The sequence below is a fragment of the Solea senegalensis genome, linkage group LG1, assembly GCF_019176455.1.
Source record: "Solea senegalensis isolate Sse05_10M linkage group LG1, IFAPA_SoseM_1, whole genome shotgun sequence".
Lineage (NCBI taxonomy): Eukaryota > Metazoa > Chordata > Actinopteri > Pleuronectiformes > Soleidae > Solea > Solea senegalensis.
In genome coordinates this window covers 26684631-26707299 of record NC_058021.1, presented here as the reverse complement: position 1 = coordinate 26707299, position 22669 = coordinate 26684631, and the positions used below count along the sequence as shown (strand labels likewise).

At 43.7% G+C, this 22669-nt stretch overlaps 1 protein-coding gene across 16 annotated transcripts in view; it reads right to left on the bottom strand.

Moving 5' to 3' along the window:
• Positions 1 to 22669, bottom strand: part of eya1 (EYA transcriptional coactivator and phosphatase 1) — a 59403-nt gene that overhangs the window by 17680 nt on the left and 19054 nt on the right. For 2 of the 16 annotated variants that reach the window (XM_044032548.1, XM_044032557.1), the window contains exons 1-9: positions 18723 to 18783; positions 11770 to 11897; positions 11028 to 11093; positions 9849 to 9926; positions 7943 to 8009; positions 7557 to 7702; positions 6564 to 6686; positions 1950 to 2032; positions 521 to 707 (exon numbers count right to left, since the gene is read on the bottom strand). In XM_044032548.1, coding sequence (XP_043888483.1) covers positions 521 to 707; positions 1950 to 2032; positions 6564 to 6686; positions 7557 to 7702; positions 7943 to 8009; positions 9849 to 9926; positions 11028 to 11093; positions 11770 to 11893 — 874 coding nt within the window. In that variant the 5' untranslated portion in view covers positions 11894 to 11897; positions 18723 to 18783. Of the gene's footprint in view, positions 1 to 520; positions 708 to 1949; positions 2033 to 6563; positions 6702 to 7556; positions 7703 to 7942; positions 8010 to 9848; positions 9927 to 11027; positions 11094 to 11769; positions 11898 to 13285; positions 13614 to 18722; positions 18796 to 22669 lie in introns of those variants that run through there. The other 14 variants (XM_044032529.1, XM_044032539.1, XM_044032576.1 and 11 more) reach the window with 10 other exon arrangements.

Here is a 22669-nt window from a genome sequence, read left to right as displayed (position 1 = left end):
AGGAAGGAGGAGAGTATAAAAAGAGTGTACTGGGGGCTTTTAGCAAAATATGTTGAGGCACAATTTGTCTCGATGCGGGACGGATGGCTTCCTGCACGGGAGATTATTTAGGGATTAAGCAGGTAGCAAACATCATGAATCAGTTGCAGAACACACTGTAAAACCTATTGCCCGGCATGCTGATTTAATAAAGGGGTAACAGAGGATATGTCAAGTAGGAAGAAAAAAAAAAAAGAAGCAAAGATGTACTTTATTTAAATTGGATGAGTGTGTATGAAATTATGTTTGGTTCAAGGCCGGTGCACTCGGGCTTGATGGACGACAATTTCAATTGCAATCATTAAGGTTTGAGTGAGTTATGAAGACACTCGGCTGCCAGATGATGCATTAATGTCACAAGAAATTATTGGAAACTCTTGTATTGGCTCTCAGTCTAAATCTTTCCTGAGCTTTGCTCCAGTACACTGTGCATTGTATGTATATTTATTTTTGTATAAGTTTGAACAAAGACATGTCATACCTGCTGAGTTGTCTGTGAGGGCCTGGCTCGTGACGGCGGTCGGTGGTTCCTGGAGGGTGTAGGTGGTGGTGGTGGACGGTGTGCTCGGACTGGTGTTGTTACTTGTCATGTAAGGGGAAGTGTAGGGCGAACTGTTGTAATACTGAGCGTACTGGCCCTGGCCGAAGGCTGGATAACTCGGGTAATCCTGTGGAGAAAGACAGATATGGGGGGGGGGAGGTATAGTTTACATGGATAGAGATGAAGCGAGATGAGAACTAGAGTTCCTCTGAGCAGTGAGAATGCAGTGTACATCCATCTGTGTCCACACTGTGTTTGTTTTACAGCAGTTTGACGCCTGTGATGTTACATTTCTGCCTCCTTCCTCGTCTTCTCTTCTTATCCATGCTTTACATATGCTTGTGACACTTGATATACGTGACATGCAAACAAGGGAGAATGGCTCTGGCCACACACACCATCGCTAAACACAATGAAAACCTTAAAACAAGGTCAGGTACACAGCAAAGACTTCCTCTTTGCTGTGTTTTTTTATGTTATTTTAGACATTTGTCCAGTAATAAATGTATTTTATCTTTCTCATCGGCAGCCTAACCTTCAGATGTCACTGTGAAGATTCTTTGATATTTGACAGATGGCCTTAAAACGTCTTGTAGAGACTTAATAATTAAAAGTTATTAACTGTATTATATCGTCATATCACATCGACCTTGATCTCTGACCCAGAAACTGTAATCAGTTCACCTTTGAGTCTAAGTGGACATTAATGTGCCAGATGTAATGAAATTCCCTGCAGGCATTCCTCATATAACGGGACAGACATGTGGTTAGTGACCTTGACCTTTTACCTTAAAAAAAAAAACATCCACGAATGTGGTTGAATCTACTCGTTCATTCCATTCCAAATGGACGAATGAACAAACTATCAAGCCTCTGCAGCCAGAATGATTGGAGAAAACATTTGTTAAAACATTTTGGTGGAAAAGACCGAGGCAGAGAGAAGAGAGAAAATGCAGCAGAGCGAGGGGAGGAGAAGTAAGAGAATTGGCATCGTAATGGGAGATATGCCCTGCACCAGTGTTGCTACTTTACAGTGCAGATTCCAAAACCTAAATGCAAACACATGTCTGCTCTGTCCTCCATCTGGACAATAATCTTTTTTATTTTAAAACCCTTTCCTCTGTGGCATAATGCATACGTGTTGGCAGAAGGTAGAGTCGATGATCCCGCGTACAAAGCGCTTGACATTTCGAGAGATTTATGTTTGAACGTGTCACGGATGAAATGTAACATATTGAGTTTGCATGTTTCATATAGATTTTCAAGCTGCGGAAAAAAGAGGCCGGCGATTCAAACGCATTTGAACCGCGAGCTGCGGAATGATACCAGATCAGAGCGACAGAACAAAGAGGAAGAAGTGCACGGCTACCTGTTGTGTGCTGTTGAATCCATTTGAGTTTGTCAGGGAGTTGTTTCCCGCGTACAGTCCTGACGTTGTTGTGAAAGTTCCACCTTAAAAAGACAAAAATAAGAGAGGTTTTAGGCAACATTATGTCAATGATTAAAGCCTGTTTTACTCTAAAAGTAGCAGGTATATCCAGGATCTTTGAACCCACTAATCTGATTCATGACAGAAAAATGTTGAACGCTTTCCAAGGTTGTTAAATGTAAGGTTCACCACAGTCAGACAATGAATGCACATCAAATTAAGATTCCAACCAACTTGCATTGTACACTCATTTAAACCAGGAGAGAATGCTGGACTTCTGACCAGTGTAAATAGTATTTAACAAAGCAGTGACAGGAAGGGGGGGGGATCAGAGGTGAACAGAGGGGAGGCCTGAGGGAGCTACCAAGAGTGACCTTATCTTTCTCCTCTTCCTTTGTTATCAGTGATTGGATCAGGCCTGATGAAAGACAGGGGAGGACAGGAAAGGGTGAGGGACGGACAGAACCTGCTCCCAAAGCCGCCCGAGCTCACACACAAGTGGCTGTTGTGTGCGAGCTATCGGAGCGGGTGGCGTTGGGGGAAGTGGGCGTGGAAAAAAGAAAAGAAAAAGGGGGTAATGGTTTGAGTCGAGGAGAGAGTGGAAGATTCGCCACAACTCCAATGATTGTTTACGCTTACTCAAATAATGATGCTCCAGGGAAATGAAGTCATTCACAGGGGGTTGATAGCATCTAATGACTTAACATAATGACAATTATATGCATAACAGTAGTCACAGAGGCCTCAGGGGCATGACTTCTCTCTTCAGTGCTCATCCACCTGGACTGTCACCTTTTAATGACACTGTCCTCTTTACTCTTGTCTCTGCTATAGATTCCAGGACAAATAACCTCCCTATGGAACTTGCCATTTGCTTCTCCTCGTAAAAGCTTGAGACCTTCGGCGGCAGATCAACAATTCCCATGACCCCACGCTGCTTCCCACAATTGCCCCAGACGGGCAATTTTTGTTATGATTTCGATGGAGAGACCCCTGGCGCCAAAAGTTACATCAGAGGTCTCAAACTTGCGGCCCACGGGCCACATAGGGCCCTACACTCGATTTCATTTGGCCCACCACTTAATGTGAAGTTAAAAAGTGGTGACGTTTATTTCCCACTTGACTGGTCCCCCAACTGGCCAGACTAGATGCTCAGTGGCTCCAAGGTTATTTGAAGTTTGAGGCCACTGAATGACGTACTGTGAGTCCCAAAAAAAAAAGACGCAAAAGATGAGCAAGTTATTTTGCCTGTGCCCACGAACACTGTTTATAACAAGGAGATCAGGTAGTCACAAAGGCTTCAACTGAGCCGGAAGCGCTTGATTTGATGCATACTGTAGCCTGGCAACAAGCAACAAGTATAAACATGGCACCTACTTAACTTTAATGACATAAAAGTTTTAGAGAGCTGTTGATTTTCATATTAGACGCTTGAGTTTTACAGATCTCATTACAAATACTACATTTAAATAAAGATCTGTGTCATAGCAGCACTAACAAGCTTTACATATACGACCCCTGGGCTCTACTACTCATTTCTATACACAATAAGTCATGAAACTCCTCCATGCACCCACTGGGGACATTAATCGTTGCTACTGTAGCACTATTTAAGCTGCTTCTTCACCCATCGCCACAGCGAAACCTCCTGCAGCCACAGAAATGGTGCCATCGCTTCAGTGAAAATGAAGCAGGAGATAAATCTGCAGCTCCTAAACGGGGGCGTAATTACACCTTTGTTCCCAGAGACAAACAGAGTGAGTTCCTTTCATCCTCCAGTCATTGGCCCCATCAGGAGGGCCCTCCCACACCGTGACAAACGTGAAGCAGCTTTGAGAACACGGGGGGGGGACCGTTGAGGGAAATGGGAGCGAGGGGGTCATAGAGGAGAAGCGTATGGAGGAGAGCACAGAAAGGAAGAAGACGCGGTGGTGTAGCGTTTTCGCCCTGTCAGTTATCTACGCGGCACTGTGGCTGAAACAGAGAAACAAACATATCCCCGGCTCCGCAGATTACCCGGATCCACTAATTATTTGTCCAGTTTCTCGCTCTCTGGTTCCAGCAATAACACGCACAGCAGATTTTTACCATGCCTTTCACTCTGGCCTCAGAACTCCTCTCTCTCTCTCTCTCTTTGTTGTTTTGTTTGATATTTCAAGGCCTGCGGGGTGGCGGTGGTGGTGGTGGGGGTGGGATTTAAAACTTCTGCATTCTCCAAAAGTCCACCAGAACAAAAAAAGACAGAGAGAAGGAGCGGTAATGCTGTGAAGGACAACAAATTAGCCTAATGCACAGTTCAAACAGTCATAAAAGCGCTCACTGCTGGGGTTTGAGGGTTGAACAGGGAGCCACATAAAAGCCGAGGGGACCCCTGCAAGCATAGTGAGAATGAGAAGTGGTGGTGCAGGTTATGGTGGGGGGGCAGAAGAGTCTTGGTTTGGGGGCCATGTTTTCTCTCCCTCCCCTGTCCTGCTCCAGTTAGTTCACTCACTCAAGACCAGACAGCATCCCCCCCTCCCTCCTCTCCCCATTCCCTCCTGCCTTCTGGCTCCACAATTGGAAGTCCATTTGCTTTGCTTGATCAGTCCCCTCGCCGTGGGCTATGTCTATCATCATTGCACAATATTTGTAGCAGAAGTTTGTATGCCCCACTTGGGAATAGGCGATCAAGTCCAGATGGGGCTCTCCTTTTAAAGAACGCAACCAAGGCTCTGGCTTCTTCAGCTTGCAACTGCCACTGGGGCAAAATCCTGGAATCCAATTATTCACCTAATTAGCATCTGCTCAGTCTCACCATCTCATACTATCTCTGATAGTTTAGACCTTCTCTGAGACGCCTCCCATACATTCCTCTAAATTGCGATGACTGAGGAGTCGTGTCCCTTTTGTGACTCTGTGCCACAACTTTAGCACCCACACAAAGCTCCATGGCATTGGACACGAAAGCTTGCAGCAAAAACATTAATCTAATCATCCATCGCCTTGACAGCTGGCTACAGGCTGGTGGCAGGGACGCAGACAGGGAGGAGGAGGAGGAGGAGGAGGAGGAGTATCAGATGTGGAAAAAGACTTTTTTTCGGTTGGGACACCCAGGCCTGAGGCACCTCGCCCGGGCAAATCAATAGGCGAGAAGGAGTAATGATGATGGTGTGGCAGAGGGCCAGAGCCACAGTTAGGAAGGCCAGAGCCAGGATAGTGGTCAATCTGTCATCTAACATGGCTGTCAATTACTAACGCACTTAAAGCGATGCGGGGCAAGTGATGGCCAGAGATAGCAGGAGAGAGAGAGGGCGAGTCGGAGGTAGAATGAGGGAGAGATAAAGACAAGAGTAAGAGCATAATACTTAAAAGATGAATGGGCACATAATACTGTCATCGTGAGTTAAACCACTAAAGGCAGGAGAGCAGTGTACATTCTGCTGCACATGCTTCGTCTCCTGTTGCCTGCCTTTCTCTCTCTCTCTCCCTCTCTCTCTCTCTCTCTGCCTCTCCCTTTTTCAGGGGCTCTGATGCATGCTGCAAAACTCTGGTTGTGGCCGGCTGTATTTGGTTAAGAGGCGTGGAAAAGAGGCTTCCCCGTGCCACATCTGCTGCTGTGCTGGCGTTATTTATTGTGCGATGCTTTGGAGGATTTTCAGCAACATGTGGAGATGTTTCTGCTGTCACACACTGGATATTACAGGAGAGAGCAGAACGACTTCACTCGCCGTTCACTAACTGTACTTGCCCGGTGCAGGTGCCGTCAGCGGCGCGGCGCTCCAGGGTTTTTGGTTGGTTTTTTGTTGTTGTTTGTTTTTAACCGACGCAAAAAGAAAAATTGAAACGTTACATGGCAGGAGGCCTGATCTGCACTTAAACTAGCTGAAAGACTGGGCAGCAAGAGCACAAGAGGGGGAGTGCAGGCGCAGCAACTCATTTTTATGGTTTTCAGGGCCATAAATCTCGATGGTCTCAGCTCTTAAACAAATACAAATATGATCACAGGGAGAGAAAAAACAAAGGCTGGGGAGTGGGGACACGGCTGGTGCCTATAAGCGCCTGCCATTTTTCCATCTGTGTTGATTCTTTTAAGAGGAGAGGAGAAGCAAGCAGCAGTTGCGGCCGCACATAACGACTTCTGAGATGCAGCTATTTTCCGGGACGACAGCGACGGCTGTGTTGTGAATCAGCCTGGCTCTGCAAGCTCGGGGACAGAAGACCTACAGTATATCCTCTCATCTTTTCTGAAGGAGGAGGAGAGCAAACTTCATCTGGACTAAACTTCAACTGGACGGAACACATGGCAGACAATGCAATCAGGACAGAGAGCCAGGACAGAATACATGAGTCATTTGACGATGAGGTTGAAAGGACAAAAATAGATGCACAGAGAGTAAAAAAAACAACAAAAAAAACTAAAACAGGGAGAAAAACAACAGATTCCGAGCAAAGCAAAGTATTTTTAATTGAAATCATGTCAGTCAAGATCATTTTTGGCATCTTCTGCTACATTTTGACACCACACACGAGCATGCACAGAGACAAAAGACGCCAGTATCATAAAGATGTCCTCACCCTGCATCTGGTAGCTGTAGGGGGCCTGCCCTGTCTGTGGCGTGGTGAATCCAGAGCCATAGCCGAGGAAGCCCGTCTGTCCCGGGGACTGGGACTGGCTCAGACCCCCCTCTGTCTTTATGCCTGCCCACAATGGACCTAAATCAGTTAGTGACACCAGATCGGTTTGATGCACAGACAACAATCAACACAAAGTTTTAAATTACACTGGACACTGCAGAGGAACAGCCGAGGCCTGTGTCTGCCAGTACAAACGCACTAATCACAGCGGCTGAGCACTGGTGATCTGATTAAAGACTTTTATTAGCATTACTTGTTTAGAAATCCTATCTCGCACTGTCATGCCACACAGGAGTAGCTCGCGAAACTGTACAAAAAAAGCCATACAGTATATTTGGATTGTGTCTGATTTAACGGTGCAATCGTTATAATCATGTGAGCGTCAGTGAGAAGACGCACGGGTAATGAAACGTTTGGCTTGTTTTCCCCCCCCCCCGAGTTAAACAGCGAATCGGTCACGACGCAGTCTCTGCGGAGCGGCAGGTTTCAGGGCTCCATTCAAACAAACAGTGTAAATTCCTCCGCATATTGCGGAGTCTTTCAGGGTCAAAACACTCCAAAGACTTTTAGACAAATAAAGCCTACATTCTCTCGTTTTTGTTTTCAGATTTGTATCTGAGGCTAATCTTTCACATCTATCGGAAAAAGCTTGACGAGCAAATTCCCTCTCGTCGCAGCGGAGGAGAACATGCAGGCACTAAACAAGACCTCAGCATCTCCTCCCGCTCTTGCTCTGCAAAGAACGGGAACTGTGGGAACACGGGTTTGTCAAGAGGCAAGGTCTCACCGCGGACCTTAGGAAGGAAAAATATTTAGTTGCACAAATTCTCCGTCGACGCATGCACCGGGTTCACGGAACAATAACAGTGTGAGCGGGGCTTCTTTGGCAAGAGAAGGAGGAGGAGGCTATGAGTTGTGTTTGAGGAATCTTACCATAAGCTGGGATGCCATACGGCTGGCCAGGCTGGGGGTAGCTCGCATAAGCTGCGGCCTGCTGCATTCCTGTGGTGTACTGCGTCTGCCCATATGCAGCCATATTTTGGGATGAAGGGGTAGGAAGAATATGCGGATATGTTCTGCTATTTGAGAAAAGAAACAAAAGGCAAGAGTGAGAGGGGAAAGATAAACTCCGCGCTCTAAACAATAAGGCACGCTGTGAGACGACAGAGAGCGTCGCACAGCTCACATTATACACAGCGAAAGAACAGACAAAAGCAGGCCCGAGAACCTCCTCACTCGAGCAGGAGGATCTAATTAAAGAGCCCGAAAAGAAGTCGGATGCTGCTTATTTTTTGAAGCAAAAATTAAAGAAGTCTTACTTGGAAGGATAAATCTGTGGAGAGAACTGGTGAGTTTGTCTTGGGCTGAAGCCACTGCTTCCAATAGCTGAGGAGAGGCAAAGAGAAAAAGAGGCAAGCACATATTTAAACACGAAGAATTAAGGCAAATATTATCTTTTGCCAACAGAACTCGGGGATTCCAAGGAAACGGTAATTACATTGCGTTTCTCTATTTATTTCACTAACCTTATTTAAAAGGGCGAAAACCCGGAGAGCAATAATGAAGTAAAAATAATCAGGTAAGAACATCAGGTTTATTTCTGCTGACCTGCCATATCTCTGAGATACTTCTGGGGCTGCTATGGCGACTGCTGGTGTAAACACACACACACACACACACACACACACAGGGTTGCTTGACTCAGTCTCAGCCAGTGGCTTCTGTTGCCTTGGGCTTTTCAAGCCACAACCACATTGGAAGTGACATCACTGATTGCAGGTAATGAGTGCTACTGCATAATCATTCCCTCATTAGACGTACGACCGCGTGGTTCCACGGGGCTGTTCACTTGTGAAAGTTACGCCACGAAATAACTCAAAGTTTTTTTTTTTTGGAATTAGAAGAACGAGGCATAAAACACACATTTGGGGAGTTTTAGAAAAATCTGAAATGAATTGAGAAATAAAGAAAACCTGAGTCTGCTGGACCTCACCTACAAGGTGTATGCTTGTAATTAAAAAGTACAATTATTGCTTTAATTTTATTATTTCAAATATTACACATATCTGTAGATGGTTGTCAAACTAAAAACATTTAATGTTTGGTAAAAACATAAACAAAGAGAATAAATGATGAATAAATAAATAATAATAGTAAATAAAATAATAGCTAATAATAATTCACAGCTAAATAAAAAGCCGGAACAATTTGAATGTCAGTGCAGCTGAGTGGCACCGTTTTGAAACATCTGTCTAATTGGCCATGACATGTAGAATATGGGGATCTGGCTGTGGGGGGGTGGAGCACTAACTGTATGTAACTGTACGCTGTAACCCCTCACACACGTTATTAATATTGAACACTTTTTCCCACATCAGCAACACCTGCCGCTGGACAAAAACGTGCGCTTCTGAACGGAGCCCTGGGTTTCCCCACCCTCCGAGGAGGACAGGGCGGGTGTAAGATTACGAAATTTCATTAATACTGTCACAGTCAAAAGTCGTACCGGTGATTTATGCGCTACTAGTGTTAAAGTATCAGGTGCTTGGTTAAACAGCTCGAGCAAAAACAGGAAAATTAGCGGCAAGATAATCCCACGCACGACTGAACACGGCGCTATTAAAAATACCTGATAGAAAACATCAGTGGTTATTTATTTTATCATTATAGTAAAAGAGTTTATTTAAAGTCAGAGTGTGTGTGTGTGTGTGTGACTGATGTTCCCGTGCTGAGAGGAGGGTGTCAAAACCCCGGCTCTGACAGGGCGATAGGGTAACAGCCCGTGGAGAACGAGGGCCACTGGGACGCCATGTCACTCCACTAGACAGACAGGCTTGGTACATTACAGGTCATAATTCAGTCCTCAGTGGCATGGGAACCAGCAGCGTTAACACACACACACACACACATACATACGAGCAAGCACAGCATATATATATGTGCTGACGAAAGGTAGAGTGTCTTGTTCTTCAACACACACACACACACACACACACACACACACACACACACACACACACACACACACACACACACACACACACACACACACACAGACCCATGTGCTATGTTGGCGTTTTAGCTGCAGGGACACTTCCTGAGGCCCGGCTTATCAGTTGCCTATCTCTCGGCTCATCTCTCACTAATCAGTTCTGCAGCTGTGTGTGTGTGTGCGTGCGTGTGTGTGTGTGTGTGTGTGTGGACAAAACAGTGCTCCCTTCTCACCTGATCCTGAGAAGCTGTCTAGAGAAGTGTCTGCTACTGAGGTGACGATTTCACTGCTGCTCATTGGCTCGGTTTTAACTGCAAACAGAAAGGAGCCACATTGTCACCAAATGATGTTGTGAATAAATGTGTGGAAAAAAGTGCAAAAAAAAAAAGAAAAAAGAAGATGAGATTAATGTCAATAAACATCAAAATTATGCTTTGGAGATGAATGAAAAAAAACATGTTTTCAATGCAAAATAAAAACAAAATGCAGACGTGGGCTGATTTAGTCAAACAACTTTTCAACAGTGTTTTTCTTTATCACCTGAGTGAGCATTAATTATATACTATTATAACAAAATAATATATATATATAATTATATTCATCACTTTTATTTAGTGATGTTCAACCGGGGCACTTAAATGTAGAGTGAAATAAAACACCCCTTCTGTGGATGTGTGTTAAGAGTTAGTGCAATTGAAACGTCAGGGAAATATACGATGTATAAAATCTTTTTAAGAGTGTAGCAAACGCCGTTTGACCTCGACTCCATTGTGCAGCCCAGTGATAGATCTGTAAAGACAATTTCACAGCTATCTGACAGCCCAGGAATCTTTGAAATCAATCCATTTCACTACTACTCTTTTTTGTTCTTTTTTTTGGCATAAAAATGTACAAAGTGGGCAAGGTAGTCATGCTCGGTGGACTCCCTGATGGTTGAAGAAGCCATCCGCTGTCATGTTTTACATGTGTGCACGACGAGCGCCTCTTTCTGAGCAACACACTGATGAAAAATAGTCGGGAAGGTGCATGCATTCACTGGCACACTCACAGCTCACACAACGACACACAACAACCACCGTGTTGGGTTGAAATGAAAGCAAAATGCGCGACTTTGTCATCGGGAACATTCATTAACAACGGACACAAACTCCAGTCGTGTCAAACCATGCTTGAAACAGAAAAACCACGACATTTACAGCAAATACCAAAGAGTTTCTGAATGAAAGGCACAATAGTTGAGGTGAATAAGTGGATTTTTTTCTTTTTTTCTTGGGGGTGATTCTTTGAGTGTCATGAGAGGTTTTTAAAAGAAAATGTAAAATACAAAAGACTCTGTTCATTCTCAGGTGAGAGTGTTGGGGGGGAAACACCAAGTATTGTCCTTTCATTGTGTCACTGAAAAGTAGACAAACCTGCAGCGGACTGTGAGTTAGAACCTAACAACCAGTCTGCAGTGGTAAGCATTGTGATGTTATCACCTATGGGAAAGAAAGAATGGGAAAGGGACACATGACAGTCGGCTCCATGCCTACTGAACCCTGTGTCATCAATATACAAAAAACAAAAAAAATAATAAAAGAAAAATAAACAAAAGAAAAACTGACCAACTGTGAGATTACGTGACAGTGCAGGATGCAATGTAAATGTAATGACATGTTGGTCTCGGCCTGCTTTACTAAACAAAGGCTCAGATTTAAAGCACCTGGCTAAATAACTACTGTATGCACGACAGCGACCTCATGCAAATCTGTGTCATTTCCATGCTGTAGGTTTTGAATAATTATATCGTCGCTTAAATAAACAGCTAAGGGTCGCTGGAAAACAACTACTGGCGGCACTGGGAGGGAAAATTGTTTATGTTCAAAACTGCAAAAAAAGTATTGTTTTTCTCCATACTGTTTCATTTGTAATGTGATAAAAGAAAATTCTCTGCACTCTTAGGTCTATTTTATGGAAAAAATACTAGACTCAATTTCTTGAGCTATTTTAAGAATGAGCTGATTTATCCGGCTATATTAAAAATAAATCCTGCGAAACACTGTTTTCACTTTACATGTTACAGTACAGCTTTCTTTACATCGTAAAAGCAGAGAAAGACTGAGAGAGAGAAAAAAAGAAAATATGAGGAAAAGAGACGTCGCACTGCACACTTACCTTCAGTGCCATTGGGTGTCATGGAATTGTTATTGATGTGTGAGTTGTCGAGGTTGGGACCATTAGGAGATTCACTGCTTCCACTTACTCGGCTGTGAGGACTGGCGAGATCCTGCATTTCCATAGACCTGACAGCACACACACACACACACACACACACACACAAAATCAAATTACACATATCGCTATGGTTTCAAGTAAGACACTCGGCTCAGACACGCAATGCTGTTTACAAAATATGCACTCGTCCAGATTTAGGTGAATACAAAGCGGTCATAGTTACAGTGTAAATCATATTATATATATATATATATAAAATGTAACACATTTGCATTAACAATAAAAAAAAATTTGTACTGCAATGTGATGTTTTTATTTAAATTAAAATGATATAATAAAAAAAAAAAGAAGTACCGGATGAACTGTAAACATTTTGACAAGAACAAAACAGCGAGTGTCAGACGTTTACTATCAGTTTACTCTGGTGTGTGTTGGGAGTCCAAAAAATTGCCTTAAGTGTATATGGTTTTGTACGGTATGGAAGAATGTTAACAGATGTTTGCCGGTCTGAGGCAACGGTTAATGTGCCTGTTAAAAAGTGCAGCACTCTGCTTGATTATAAGAGCCTATGCCTCAGTGATGGGCAGATGAGAAGCTCATGAGGCATGTGTTTGCTCTGGCAAGCGCCTTAATTGTGTCTGTGTTTACACAGAAAGACCACGCCACAGAAAACATTATTCTATCTTCTCATTTGTGCGCTCAGGAAGGATTTGATCGGGGCGGGGGGGGGGGGTCGAAGGCACGAGTGATTTGAAAAGTACAGACACCGACTCCAGACTTCATTTGTCTCTGCCACTGTTCCCATTGCAGCGGCGGTTTAATGAAATTAGGGCAAAATGTTTTGTTACATTACGCTGCCATTTCCAATTATATTCCAGGGATCTTTGGTATCTCTGCTATCGACAAACATCGGCCCTTTTACCCAAGGCCACAGAGATAACTGCTCAAGTGACTCTGAGTAGTGTGAGTGCTATCAGATGCAGAAAAGAAAACCAGAATTATGAGATAAAGAGATTAAATTATGATCCACGCTGGCTGTCTTTAAGATTACACTGTTGTGATAGAGATAGTTTGTCAAACGCAGTCTTTTCTTGTGGTTGAATTTAACAATTAACAGAAAATATAATAATATACCAAGCAGGATAATTCATAATACAATCTTTTTCACACATACTCCAGTAATGGAAGCCGCATTAGCCTTTCCCAAAGGTATACTTATTTACGCCTCTCCTAAAAATATCACACTCAGGCACAGAGCAGGATAAAATAACCTTATTCCTACAACACACACGCTCAAAGCCGTCTTTCTCCTCCTTCGTGACAAATGTTTGTCATGAGCCGACATCACAACCTCAAATCAGGAAAAAACGAGCAGCGAGCTGATAAAGAGAAGTTGTTTCAGCAGAGGCTCTAACTTGAGAGTTCCACGTCTCTCAAAATGCAACCGCGCTCTTACCTGGACCTAGGTGGCTCTGGGTCCTCGCAAAAAAAAAAAAACAAACCCCACCACACTCTCTCTTTCCTTTATTCCGCCTCCACCTGCTGCAGCAGAAACAATGTCACTCGTTGTTATCGCAGCTCTATGTCACAGTCCAGAGCCATCCCTGACACAAAAAGGCTCGTCTGAGAAAACATTATTGTTATTCTGGAGCAGAATGGGAAGAGGGGGCTAGCAGGGGAACAGAGGCGCGCATTGTCTCTCCGAGCCGCAGCCCTGTTCCACTGTTGTTTCCTCCGCCAGGTCCTCCCTCCTCCCCGAGCAAGGGGAGCACAGCCAAATGACGGAAAGGTGATTCATCATTGGTCTACGACAGCTGCAAACTGGATTAGCCCTCCCCCAATCAACATGCAAAGCTGCTTAGCCAAGGTAAGCAGGAAGGGGTGGTGGTGGTGGTGGTTTGGGGAGTTATGGGGGTGAAGGAGTGAAGGTAGGCAGTGAGGGGTGAGGGGTTGGGGGATATCAGGCCGAGGGGGCAGCAGAGGGTGGGTGCTTGCTTTCCTGCTGGAGGTAGCTTGCCGCTGCAAGGGAGATGGGACTTGTTGAGGAGGGACAAGTCAAGCGTGACACCCGTCGCATCTTCAGCAGATCTTTCATCTGCAATTGACACTATCTGAAATTTATCAGCACTCCCCATCCCGGCAAACTGACAGCTCCTAATGACCGTCAGGGCTGCTCTCCGCGGGCCTGCCCCAGCCTGGGGCCATACAGCACAGCACAGCACAGCACAGAAACACAACTTTCGACTTCACAGTCCATTCAGAATGGACAGGACAGCAAAGAGAGAATAATGTACGCACACACGCTCACACACTCACACGGCAAAATGGATAAATCTTTTCTTTTCCTGTGGCAACATGAAAATTCATGCTTCTGTCTTTTTCTTTACGCACAGAGAGACACATAACTTACGCCTCTATGTCTGCATGTGGACACACACTCATGCACACTGCACATCAGAGGGCCCCCACATCAACGCACACACACACACACACTCACACATGCAGGGCACTTTAGAGGCCCCCGGATCAGTGGTGCATCTCAGACAATGAAGGAGACTGGAAACAAGAACACAGAGAGCATATGGAGCCACATATGTTTCCTATGACGCTACGAATGCCTCTATTACTCTCCTTTAGCTGACAGTTACATTTTCGCTGTCCACTCCCGCTCTGCTCGTCTCTCTCTCTCTCTCTCTCTCTGTGCAAACATCAAGCGGAGCCATATACTTGTATGACTATAACACTATATTTGACCCGACTCCAGCCCTCCACGGAACACAGGGTCCAAAAAAGGTCAAAGGTATTCAACTGGTCATGAAAAAGAGAGAAAAGACATTAAAAATCCTGGTATGATTTTTTTCAATAGCCGCCTGTTTACATGAGCCGCGGTAACCTGAGCTGCATGCATGGTCTTAAGTTTTTTGCTCTTCACACCACGGCAAATCTTTCATGAATACCATTCCAGGGCTTTACAATTCACTCTCTCTCTTCCACTGCTCGTGGCACAGCCATCTTAGCCATTACATTTCATTTTCACTTAAGAATCCACGGCCCACGAGCAGCAGTGCCTCCTCCTGGCATTTCACAATACTGAAATGTGCAGAGGGGATGTACAAGAAAAACAAAAGTACAACACAATACAACTGGAAAGGAAAGTGGACAGAAGTAGGAGCCGTAAAAGACGAAAGAGAAACACATTTTGCCACAGCACATTAACAGCGATCACAGAGTCGGGGAGGGGAGTTGTGAGAGAGATCTGTGGTGGGTTGATGTGGGATAGAGTGTCTGTGTGTGTGTGTGTGTGTGTGTGTGTGTGTGTGTGTGTAGTGGCTGGTTCCTGTGTTCAGCAGTGCAAGCCAGTGAAGCCATTACCATGCCGGTGTCTGAGCCAATGCCAGCAGGTGAAACCAGCCAGGTGAAAAGAGAGAGGAGGATGAGGAAGACGAGAAGGAGGAGGGGGATTTTAAAGCAAAACCAAGTCCTTTCTTCTGCCTTGCTAAATATTTATTGTTTAAAACAAACAAAAAAAAAAAAAAAAAAAAAAAAGGTGACTGCAGTCAGTATCTTTGATGTGCTCCTTTCGTTCGACCTGAACCGCCGCGGTCTTTGAAGCCGACGAGAACAAAGCCGAGTTCTGGATGAAGCGCTGGAAGTGTCATCAGGAGAGAAAAGAAAGAAGTGCCACAACACGCTTCACTTACGGTTGTTTGCAAGCCCTTTTTGTTTCCCCTTTCCTTATTTCAAGATCTGCGTCTCCAAAGGTAAACACAGTCCGCCAAGCTTTTAGGATGCATCACCTCAGCATAACATGCAGGCTGTCTGACTTGGCACTAATCATTTGTCCTTTTGCTGCTGCCTGACTACAGAGGTGAGCGTTACCCATTTTATAACTGAACTGTCACATTTTTTGGTTTGTTTGAAAGTGAATTCTATTTATTTTCCTATTTTTAAAGTTTAGTTTGACACAGTAATAAATAAGTGTGACAACGACAGAACAGCAGATGTGACTATTATTCCTATTTCTATCATCTTTGATAGTTCATTTTATAGTATTTTTATTTTACAGACGAGGCGCGCCATGTGTTGTGAGTTACATCTTTTTGCAAAAACAATGCTCTGATCAAAAAAATGTAACTTTAAAAAACAACTAATCCCCACTTAAGCTGGTCAGCTGAATACACATGGTGGCCCAGGAAAAATAAATCCACTCACAAAGAATGTAGATGCAGACAACAATTGGACACAGATGTGATTGGAATTAGGCACAGTTTGCAAAAAAAATGCTACACTTCACTGATGTGACTGGAGAAAAATGACGGCTGCCAGCGAGTGCAACATTAAAATGGGTGCTGGTGTCTTTTTTCTTTTTTTTTTTTACCCACGAACGTTACATCATTCAGAGGAGATATCTATAGCATCTATAGAATGTGCGTTTCACAGTACACACTCGGCCTCATTTTAGCACTAAAAAAAAAAAAAAAATGTGTTAAATAATAAAATAAAGAAATAATTAAATAGAAATTCAAATTTCAAATTCTGAAAATGAAACACTTAATTATGTGTTTGTGTGTTTGGCTGCAATTTGTCGCTCTCTCTCTCTCTCTCTCTCTCTCTCATTCAGTGCAGTCTGACACTCCAACAATTCACTCCATGGCTACATTAAATCTGTTAATACCGTGCTCTTCAACCTTCAAAATTATTTCCAGAAGGCCAGCTCGCCTTTTTCTGGGGCCATCAAACAAGATTTAAGGTGCACATTTTTATCACAACCTGCCCACCACTGAGACCACCGCAGACCGATGGAGGCAACGCAAAGATGAAAGGGGACTAAATCACCTTAATACTTGCGACAAATTCTCTCTAAGACAGAGATGTGCTGCGTTTGAGGAACTGATAACGTACATCATTTATATCGCCACTGCAGAGGCTCGTACTAATTTACAAAATAATTGTGTGTAAAGGTCTGCAGGCACATCTGCAATTCCTGCAACTCATTCCCTACACAAACACAGTATGTGTTTAGACGTACAGCTCAGCAGCTTCCCAATTATCCCTGCTCGCCGTAAACACGGTGCCATTTACAAACAAACACACAAGTGGGGTATTAGTGACCGACAACCCCGCGATGACGATCATCAGAAATCTTTAGAGCTCATTTCCTGCTCTTTCAGCCACAACCTCCAGATCCAAACAGTGGCGTGTTCACAAAATAACACCCCCGCGGTATTTAGTAAACAAGCTCGTCCACTATGGGCTACTTAATAGGAGGTCACCCATTTTCTTCTTCTTCTTCTTTCTTTCTCTTACTTCCCCCTCTCCCGTCTGATCAATTAGCCCTCTGTGTCTTTCACCGTTTTCAATCTCCTCCCTGAGAGAATAGACCGAGGGGTTCGGCCGGGGCTAAACACATCCATACGGAAGGCATCAGGCCTTGGGCAAACAATGCCACCGACCACTCTTTCCTTTACACACTGCTGCTACACATGCATGAACCTCCGCAGCGAGGCAGAGATAGAGACGCTGATCTCTCCCCCCCCCGTGCAAAGCAAATACACAGTGCAAACAGCCCCAAATCAGCCTGCTCATTATCTGTTAATTGGATAAATAAGGTTATTGTGTGAGTGAATGGCTGCAGCAGGCCGCTCTCACACACACACACACACTGTCATGTTTGCCTACACGGTGAAGCGGAGGCCACTCTGCAAAAGCAGTCTGTCTCGCTCCAGCCTTTCCTAACCTCTCCATTTCCTCCCTTTCATCTGCAAAAACACACACCTCTCTAAACACAGAGAGAGAAGTGCATGTGTTTGAAAATGACAAGATGAAAAAGGAAAGAAATCTAAATTTCAGGGATGAAACGCACCTCAAAACACGTACACGTACACGTAGGATAATTCGGGGGGGAGGCCCTGTGATCATGCACACAACATTAAACCAGAACATCCTTCAATTAGAGAGGGCGAGCGATTACAGCGGCTGAGTCATCTCCACTACACGTGAAACGCTGGCGAGCGGAGAGGCAGCGCGGCCCCCGGGAGCCGAGGCCTGTTGCCGTGGTCAGACACTGGGAGCCTCTCGCAGCATTCCTGGCCGCAGCAGATGGCATTAGACGTCAACTGCTTTAACTGTGTTAGGCCTTTTTTGTTTGTTCTGCCAGTCCAGAAAAAAAAGAAGAGACTCCAGCATGTTTGTCCTTGTCTGATCATAAATGTAAATTACATGTTCTAAAACAGGAAAAAGGGCAAATCTTAAAGTTAAAAAGTTTAAAATTTTAGTTTAATTACAAGAAAATGAATGACATTTTTTTTTTACAAATATATATATTTTTTATTATTAATAATAATGTTATTATTATTATTATTATCAGTATAATATAGTAGAAGTGTGATATTATGATTATTTTAATTCTAACGTGCCAAATATTTTAAACTAAATAATTACCTTTCCATTAAAGGAAAGTGGGTTTTATTTACTTTCACCAAAATTCAAAATAAACACTGGCTTATATAATATTTATATAATAAAATATTTGCCTTAAATCTGCCACTAAACCCTTCTTTTATTATTTTGTCTCTATAGGCATGTAGTTTTAACATTTTACAATAATAAAGACGTTCTTGATGAGAAATGTTTCTTTGAAAAAAATAAAAAGCGAAAACAAACAAAAAAATCTGACATTATTGACAGAATAAATCCAGAAATGTAGCTACACTCCAAGCACTTTGTTGACATAAATGATCTGTATTATATCACAAATTAAAAGAAGACGCAAATTAACAAACACACACACACACACACACACACACACACTCACACACTCCAGGCGTACTCAAAAATGAGAAAGATCGAGACGCAGATAAAAACATAAAAATGTCAATTTGAATTATACTCACTACAATTATGGTTGAATGCCAGTGTGTTTATCCCGTCTTATCTCTTCTTAAAAAAAAAAAAAGAAAAGAAAAATCTTCTTCAGACAGAGAGTGTTCAGTCCACCAGAATGGACAGCGAGGTCTTTAAGTGAAACACTTCTTCTTCAGGTGTTTGGTCGAGTTCGCCGCACAATGAACGTAAACGACAAGACTACTTTTTCTTTTTCATTTTAGGCGGTGGAACCCGTGGAGCCCTGCGCGCTATCTCAGGAGACCCAGTCCTAGTGAGAAAGAGAGTTGTCCGATTACTGCTTCAGGCAGTGACTAGTGAGTGTCTGAGGAAGAGGGAAAAAAAGACAGAGGGAGAGAGAGAGAGAGAGAGAGAGAGAGAGAGAGAGCAAACGGAGAGGGTGGGAGGGAGAAAGGCAGTGAATGAGGGAGGGAGAGAGGGAGGCTGCTGCTGCTGCTGCTGCTGCTGTTTGAAAAAGCAGAAAAAGTTGCTCAGTGCTCGCTCACAGGAAGACTTTGGGTCTGGAGGAGGCACGCGGGAGTTGTGCCTCACACCAGCTCCCCATATGTCATTCACTCACAGCTTTAAGCAATAGAGTCATCTCCAGATTGTATCAGCGGAGACGCAAGACAATGAAATGGCAGATATGTCCACTGGAAGACCAGGCTCTGCTCACACACACACACACACCCCGAGGGCCAACTCTTTTCTACCCCTTTCTCTCTTGTTTTGTCATCCCCCACCACCACCACCACCACCACAAACCACTTTTTTTTTTTTTTTGGTTCATTCTTTTTGCTTTCTCCCGTGAGTCTTAGGTCACTGCTGGATTTCTCTCCGTCGCAGAGGAAGTCGAGAGACAAAACAAGAGTTCAGGTCATTAGCTGAGGGGACGGGGGACGGGGGGCTGAAGTTTTAACAACGGCCCGAGCGCCCCGGCTCTGTCCGTCTGCGCGGCAGCCTAGTGGAAGTCCTCCGTCAACACATACACACCGCGTCTGTGTGCGAGGTAATGAGTGCCTTCTGTCTGCTCCAGGTTATTATTTCAACTGTGCGAAGCTGCTAAATAAAGCCACGCGGCTACTGATGACTTCAAACTGGTGATTTGTTTAAGCTGGTGATGAGGCTTGTGCAATTTTTTTTTCTGCCTTTTATATCCGTTCTGCATAATGAATGGTTGCGAGGGCAATGGACCATTTAAAATTGAATTTTCACATCATAAAAACGGGAGGGCGAAAACACCAACTGCGACGCTGAAAAATGATTGTCAAGGAAGAGGAAGCCATACATTTAGTGTGGTAAAGAGGTGCTGAAAGAAAAAGAACACCCATAGCTAAAAGAATAGTACACTGTGTTGGCCCAACGTCTATTATGCACCGCTTGTATATCTCCGTTACCTACTACTCACGGGGTGATGACAAGATATACACATTTATCATGCGTTTAACGGAAAGAGCACAATCATACGTGTTTGTACTGCGAGGCACATGTTTTTTCCATCAAAAAAGTGCCGATAAATGAGCCATTTACGCCTTGATCAGCTGCCGGGTTCACAACCCAAACTCGAAGCAGGTCAACGGTGAGCCACCTCTGTGCAGCAGTAGTCAACAAGGAGCTGACAGAAATAGATCAGTGCTCCTGATTTAAATACACTGCAGAAATGATGCATGGGGACGAGCTGGAAATCCAAGCGCTGCCTCCTTTTCCACACCAACAACCCACAGATGAATCCGCGGGCTTAAGTTTCAGTATCGGAGCATGAAATATATTGCACATTCACCAGGTAACAGATAACTCAATTGACTAATAGATGCTCGGGGACTCTCGAGTGACTATTTCTAATAGCGGCGGTGTTCACACAGCAGTGAGGTTTAGTGAATTAGTCCTTTGCCCAATAAGCAGATGTATAAAATTAGATGGAGATGTCATTTTGCAATGAAGTTATTTTCAAATTCCACGTCTTTATCCATGGTTGTTTATGTCACGATGACTCGAGTCAGATCCTTCGTACTGATACTCCTAACAAAGTAGTTTGTTTTGAATCAAGGCTTCACTTAACCTGGCAGCTGTACTATTGTTATGTTTGACAGTATACGGGTTTGATTTCGGCTCATTTTGAGCGTCATTAGGCCAAAACTAAAACATAACACTTATAAAGAGGCACAAAGACACCCCCAAAAACATGCGCAAGTTACGAGAAATAAGCTGCTACGATGTAAAACCCTTGAGGTCGCGTCATGTGCCAAGTGGAAGCTTAACAAAAGATTCCCTGATAGTGTCCAACGCACATCAGCGCTAAAACGCCACTTGCCAAAAACTATATCAAGTAAGACATTTGAGAAGTGGGATAAGATTAAATGTGAAGCCGTTCTTTATTAAGGATTATCTTGATGGGACTCAGTGGTCTTCATGTGGGGCTTGCGAGGATGCCTGCCTGCAATTTAGAGTGAAGAGAGATCGGCACTATCTCCCACTGCCAACAGGTTATCCACTCAGCTTCTCACACACATGAAAATAGACTCACTTCGTCTAAACGGCTGATGGCGGATCGGAGATAAAGAATGGCGCGGGTTAATGTACGTCTCACTGGAAGCCTTCTGAATAGTTGGGAAGTCTCAAATGCCCCCACCCCAAAACCCCTCTGTGTCTCCTTAAAGGAGGACATGGAAGTAAAGTGAGTTTACTTATCTTGACAAAAGGCAACATAAACAGTGTGAAAGAAGCAGGAGCGGCGTGACAGGGAATCAAGGGGCACAGATGAAACAAAATGCCAACACCCCCAGTGACACAGTTGCAATATTTTCATATGCATATGCTGCAAATTTGTTTGGGTAGAGCTACTACAGTGTTTATACAATGTCACACACGGGAGGGGGGGGGGGCGATCGAGTTCCTTTTTTTGACACAAGTCTCAGCAGAGCATTATACTTGAAATTTGAACTTGGGACAACTTTGGATAAAATAACAGATTTTTTATATATTTACACAGGCATTACCAGGTGAAGTGTTCACCTATTAACTAAAGGGAAAATAAATTATATATGTATAAAAAAAAAAAACCCTCCTTCTAGCCTTCAGCCTTGCTGCTGACACAAGTGGGACATTAAGTTTGCTGCATGGCAATTTGTCAAAGAGCTCTGTAAGTTGTTCAATGTGCATAGTTTCCTGTTGAAAATAACCAAGCGCCACGGAGTGACATGTGCTAGTTAAAGCAGAGCAGCAGTGATGACTCAGGGAAATTCAAGATCATTCTCAAAATTATTCCATTCCTCTTCCGTTCCCAACTGCTTGTGTTTTCATGTGCGCTCTGTAATATGGACTGAGAAAGCCACTTGCATAGCAACAGCGGCTGCTGCAGCATCCACAGCGAAAACAAAAAAGGCAACCGACTTAATTTCAAGGCCAAGAAACATGTTAAGGTGATGTATTCCAGTTTATACAATATAACATTAACCCGGGGCTTTCATTAAACTCCACAGAAAATCTTTGATGATGACAAGTTGCCGCCACAAAAAAAAAAACAACAACAAAAAAAAAAACCCTTTGACAGCACAGACAGATAATTTTGAAATCACTCAAGGTAAATTAGTAGCAAGTCGAGTGCTTTCATGTGGGGAATAAAAGTTCCAAGTGAAGCCTGAATTCCTTATAAATAAACATCAGGTTGGCCCGCCTCGCCAAGAAACAGTGACAAAAGTAAACACAGAATACCTCAACCTGAAAATACACGAGCGCTTTCCCTTGACAGAAAAAGAGGAACAAAGGAAACGGCTAACCTCAGCGGACATCACCAAATGTAAATGAACAGAGTGACCCGACTGTTGCTTCCAAACAAAACAAAGGGGGACATGTTGTGAAATTTTTCTCATGGATCACATAAAACATAGCAAGCACACATTAGCTTGCAAACTAAATATATAAAAAAAAAAACTAGTACTTAGTCAGAAAAAGGCTCAGT